Source organism: Eurytemora carolleeae, unplaced genomic scaffold (genome assembly GCF_000591075.1).
Source record: "Eurytemora carolleeae unplaced genomic scaffold, Eaff_2.0 scaffold267, whole genome shotgun sequence".
Taxonomy (NCBI): Eukaryota; Metazoa; Arthropoda; class Copepoda; order Calanoida; family Temoridae; genus Eurytemora; species Eurytemora carolleeae.
The window spans coordinates 135,973-141,972 of record NW_019396281.1 but is presented as its reverse complement, the minus strand read 5'-3'; the positions used below and the strand labels follow the sequence as shown (position 1 = coordinate 141,972).

The following is a 6,000-nucleotide window of genomic DNA, read 5'->3' as shown; positions in this document are numbered from 1 at the left end:
GGGGGGGGGGTTGTCTCCCATCCTATGTTTGTCTTCATTCGCTTTTGGTAAAAAAGATAGCGTACAGCTTAACACCCCTTCTAATTTTCCTGTTCAATATTTTCTTCTTTTTTCTTGTTTATCTAGTTTTTACACTTTAAGGCCTTTCCAAATAGTTCTTTTGACATCAAGTTGGGGAGCAGGTCGAAGAGAAATAAAGTGGTTTGTAGGAGGAAGGGTATAGGGGATTGCTCCCGGTGTTCCTTCTTTATTATACTCTTTCCGAGTTAAGGAAACCCATAACTGCACCCATTATGCAAAATGTGGAGTTGTTAGCCATGAAGCTCTCTTGAAAGGAATCTTCCATAGCAGTCCAGTCCTCACAACTGGTCAAGTAAAAAAAACGGTATTGTTGTGCATGGCTTGTATACCTGTCAGGGGTTAAACCCCTTCTTTCTGTACACTGACTGGCAGATGAAGTACATTCCTTGCTTCCCCTGTAGGATACAAGATGTGCAACTAAACACAGAGCTCCTCCAGGCTGACATTCTGGGACCGCATAAGATAGGTCTACTCTCTTCAAAGGAGGTCAGGCAACTGTCTTCCGTTAATATAATATACCTTTTGCCAGAGTCAAATTTTACATATCTATATATAAAGTTGTAATTTCTGTTTGTCTGTTTGTTTATATGTCCTAATCATAACTCATGAACCCCTTCTACCAATTTGCTTAAAATTTTAATTGTGGAACTCAGGAGTGTTCTCAGCTTGGTTTTCAGATTCAGTACCAGTATAAACGTTGGACCCACAAACATTGGACCCACAAACGTCGGACACAAAGGTCGGAAAGTACAAACATCGGACTAACAAATGTCGGACTGGTACAAACACCACAATGGAACAAACCGGGGACCAGTACAAACCTCTGACAGGTACATTTATAAGAAAAAAAAACATTGTTGTAAGAAATAAATTTAAAATCACCCACTTATTGTGATAAATATCAAAGACCACTGGATAAAGTCTCATCCCTTGAAGGTAGCAAAGTATAAGCAACAAACAAAAAAGGAGTTGAAATCTTGTCACAAACCCTGGTTAACCTTTTAAGGTTGAACGTATCAAAGTTTAGTACCATCAGGCTGCAAAGATATAAGGATGAGAATATTTGAGTTAGTGGCAAGAACTCAGTTCCTTTGGGTACATTTCAATAAGACCATTTGATAAAAGTAAATATTCTTTTAATAAAAGTTTGTACTGGTCCAAGATTGGTCCTGTCCAACGTTTGTACCAAGTTTGTACCAATCCGACAACTCCAATTATTTTCAAAACAGAAACTTTTACAAGTCATTATTATTTTCTGGACCTTTGTCCTTTTTTCATCTCATAGAATTTAAGTTTAAGTTGAGTTTTTCATTTTCAAAAATGTCTTTTACTATCTCTTGTTTAAATACTAATTATCATATAAGATAAAATATAGTACATGCAAGGTAATTAGACTGTATCTGTACTTTTAAAGTATCTTATACTTATGCCTGATATCCAAGAAGCCATGTAGCAAAAACCGTGTAAACATGATATTCTGTAAACTTGCAGTACGTTGTATGTCATAAATGATTTAATGTTTTAAACTTAGACATAATGAGATTATTAATTGAAAACTGCGTTTCAATCGAATACGATTAGCTCAAATCATACGACATACTTTAATTACGCTATAAAACATTGTTAACCATTAATTTTAAAACCTCTATAAAATGTCGTCTTCAACTTGAATCTCCTGTCGGAGACAGCCAAACCAAATTTTCAGCCCGCAATTCCCTTGTTCTCCTCCGACGGAGCTTAAAATATTTTCTCTTGGAGCTCTTAGGGGTCACAACATTTGTTTTGCGATTCGCGAAAATTTCACCCCCCTCCCCAGATTTATTTCTGTATACGCCCTTGAACAGGAGCATATCTAAAATGTCTACACACTTCTGGGTTATCGTAATTTTTAAATTTGTTCGGTTTTTTCTAAATATTCGAGCTTTTTCAACTTTGATTTAAATACCATGTTATGTATATTAGAGTTTTCGTATAACTTTGACACTATTTTGGTGCACTTCAGATCGTTTTTAAACAAATCCCAACCCTACTCTCTAGCACTAGAATTATATCATTTTCTTCTCAATATATTTCCCCAAAAACTTTGGCATCATCAGGAGTTTGTCCTATAATGTAACAGATATAAGCAAAAAATAAAAATAAATAATACAAACACAGCAACTAAAATAAACAAAGAAGAGAACAAAAATAAAAAATCTTTTTATGTAAAATGGAATTTTTAGTTTAAAACAAACAAAATTAATTTTTTAAAAAAAAAGATTGCAATTATGTTTTCTTGTTCAGTCCTGACCTCATTTTGGTGCACATTTTTTTACTTTTACCTGCCATAAACCTTCCATAAGGTCAGAGGTGAGTTATCAAAAAAAATTTATCAAATTTTCCATTTTTCCTCGGAATTTGACGTTTTCTTACATAGCTCGTTTTATTGTATTGTTTGAATTTTTGCGTCGCGTTACGTAGCAAATTAGAGGGTAAAGCAATTGACATTTTTTTGTCGCCTGTGCTATTTGGACGTTTTTGCGCTATCATGGACATTTTAAACCCACTCGGTTGGAATCGTAAAAATCAGACAAAACTTTGTATATCCCCATAAATGATCAAATTTAAGACTTCACTAAAATAATTCTGTTGAACCATAATTAGGGATGTTAACGTTTTCATTTTTTTGAAAAACGATCGTTTTTTTTTCGTTTTCCTATCGTTTTTTGTTTCGTCTTAAAAACTATCGTTTTTTAAAAAGTTTTTATAACGATTGTTTTTTTTTAATGATCGAAAAAAGAAACAAAAAACGATAGGAAAACGAAAAAAACGATCGTTTAACGATCGTTTTCAAAAACGATTAACAAACCCTACATAATCAAAAATGAAAACAATATATTGGAATAGAAATTATGAAATTGTGACCTAATTTAAGGAAAAATTAGATCTTTCAATAACAATTTAAAATGAATATAAACAGTGGCCGAATTTAAAGAATTTGAGCGGCAGTTTAAATTTAAGCCGTGGTTTAAATATGGTTGGTTCCACTTAAAAATGTATCAAGCCGGCGCTAAATTTAAACCGGGTTTTGGCGGATTTAAACCGCGGCTCAAATTCTTTAAATTCCATCTCTGGTGTTTTGTTTAAAAATAAAATATTTAAACTAAATAATAAGATAAAAGATTTAAACCAGGAATACAATATTTAAGAAATTGATAATTAAGGTGACCTTATTCACAAAATTGGTAAGATCTAAATAAGTAAGAATACCACAGGTGTTTTGTTTAAAAATAAAATATATAAAGCAACATATATATCTACGTCTTCAGATCGTACAGTTGATCTCATCTGGTCTGAAGACGCCAGACAACAAGGTATTTACTATTAAAGTATATTCTAAATATAATTTGTTTCTTAGAAAAACAGAAGATGAATATTTCAAATTGAAATCTAAATCATCTTAATCACAGTTAGAACCAGAAAACTCCGGAACAGAAAGACAACTTTTGGACTCAATTCTGAATTTATTTAGTCTATTAAACATTAGACACAGCCATTGTGCAGTTTAAACAGATTCCAGATTCCATATTTTTCTTGTCCTAACTGTACTTTTTAGATCATTTTCCTATCTAACTAGCAAACAGTTAAAGAATAGGTTTTAGAAAGGAAATTCATTTGTAATGGTGCATTTGTATTAATTTTGGTGCATCCTTTACAATACTAATCAATTTAAAACAGAATAATCTTCCTCTTTGGTTTTTCTTTATAGCAGTAAGAATTTACAACTATTTTAAAATAGAAAATATTCCATTATTCCACAGTTACAAATTAAAAAATATCTCTGGCATTTTCTAAAAGAATTAGATCAAGGATGACGATTAATCTATTCTTAATTAGCCATGTAGGATGAATACTTTGTAAAGATATAAAAATTCACTTATGCCATTGCTGAAAAAGTTAAAATATATAACATAATAATTTTATCTTAATATCACTACCATTAAGAAAAAACTAAAAACTAATTAAAAATACAGTATAATTTTTAGAATGAACAAGATTCTCTTGATCGCCCTTCTGGGCTGTACTGTTCTTGCTTTAGCAGGTAAATAACCTAATTTAATATTAAATAAATATCAAAATACTTATTTTTCCTATGTTTTAGCTGCAAGCAATGATGCCAACTCTCAAAAAAATCTTGAAATAAATCAAGAAGAATTACAAATAAGAGAGGCTAGAGATGTAAACAATAAAGCAGAAAGAAGGGCTCTAAGAAAAGCAAATAAGGAGAAGAGCGAGAATGAAACCACAGAGAAAAAAAAAAAAAAGAAGGGTAAAAAAGCCAAAAAGAGTAAAAAATCCCTAAAAGAAAAGAAAGCCGGCAAGAAGAGCAAAAAGACTAAAAAAGCCAAAAAGGGCAAAAAAGTTAAACAGGAGGATAAATCCAGGAAGGCAATGAAGAAACAGGAGAAGGCTGGCGAAGAAGAAAGGGAAAAGAAAACTATGAGAGGAAGCGTAAGGCAGACAACAACATGCAATGCTGATGAAGAATGCTTAGCTCTTGCAAGCAAATACATGAAGCAAGTCAAGGACAAAGTAAGGAACTTTAATGCTCAGAAAGCAAGAATTGAAAAAGCTAGCTCCCTTGCAGCCTCAAAAGCAGGGAAAAAGGGTGACTTTTCTGCTGATCTTGTAAGACTAAAAGAAGCAGGGGGTGGAAATTCATCTGCACTAAAATGTCAAGGACAAGAAACTGGAGCAGGCCAAGTAGCATTGAAAGGTGCTGTTGATGCATTAGAAGCATGTCAGAACAATATCAGGGCAGCATGTGAAACTGACAAACCAGTATACAATTCTACAGAGGCAGATGCATGTGAAACAAAAATGAAAACATTTAGTGATGCTGTTGATGGTTGCACCAAAGAAACAGATGCAACAAAGGTATGTGCATGTTGGAAGAAGGCTGATCTGAAAACTGCATCTGAAGAAATTGCCAATTGTACCCTTACAGACAAAAATGTTGAGTTTGTCAAGTACAGAACATCTTGCATAAAGAGCTTTTCCTCTTGCAGACAAACCCAGGATAATGCTTCATCTATAATCTTTTCTTGTAGTCCTGCCAACTCTGCAGATAAGCTTCTTGCCAGATTAAAAGGTGTAACTGATAATAAAGATTCCATTGACAAACTCTCTGCAACAGCAAAATCCAAATCATCAGGTTCCAGAATTAAGAGAGCAGCATCTTGTTCAAGTTTTATTGCTTCTTGCATAAAAGTATCTAAGCTGGCTTTAGAATTTATTTCAAGTCCCAAAATAAAGGAAATGGCTGATGCTGCAAATGCTGATCCTCCAGCAGCCTGTACACCTGAGGAGAAGTTATCACTTACAGCTGCAGTCTCCTCTTTGGATGAAGCATCAGCATCAGCAGCTGCTGCAATTTCAGAAATTCAAACTACTCTTGAAGGTAAAAAATTATAAATGAAATGTTTAAGCTGTCTTCTTTTTGATTTATTCTACTATTGAAGTTGGAAATCATAAGTGTAATGAATAACTTTCCTATCATTGTTTTAAATATTCTTGTGTTTAGTCCAAACCGGTACAACTGCATCAGCTGCAAATATAGCTGCTGCAACAACAGCTTCCTCAACTGCTACAAAAGCTCCATCTGGAAGAAGAATTCTGAGAGACATGTTCCATTTGTAATTCTGACATTAAAGCTTGAACAATACAACATATGTATTCATGCTTTTTCTGATATCACATTTAATTCAATTGGATTAAATGTAGAGATTGAGATTGAATACATATGTTGTTATTTGATCTTACCTCATTACTTAGAAATATTGACTGACGAATGACTCACTAGTATGTAAGGAAAATATGTAATTCTGCCAAAGTTTATGAATAAATTTTTATTATCGCATTTTATTATTTCTTTTTTGT

The 6,000-nt window shown here is 33.0% G+C and overlaps 1 protein-coding gene across 1 annotated transcript; it reads left to right on the top strand.

Moving 5' to 3' along the window:
• Positions 1 to 3,377: 3,377 nt before the first annotated feature.
• Positions 3,378 to 5,981, top strand: LOC111700105 (axoneme-associated protein mst101(2)). Its single transcript, XM_023470920.1, has 4 exons — positions 3,378 to 3,434; positions 4,107 to 4,162; positions 4,223 to 5,521; positions 5,645 to 5,981. The coding sequence occupies exons 2-4, from the start codon at positions 4,108 to 4,110 to the stop codon at positions 5,758 to 5,760; spliced, it is 1,470 nt and encodes a 489-aa protein (XP_023326688.1). The 5' UTR covers positions 3,378 to 3,434; position 4,107; the 3' UTR covers positions 5,761 to 5,981.
• Positions 5,982 to 6,000: the final 19 nt, after the last annotated feature.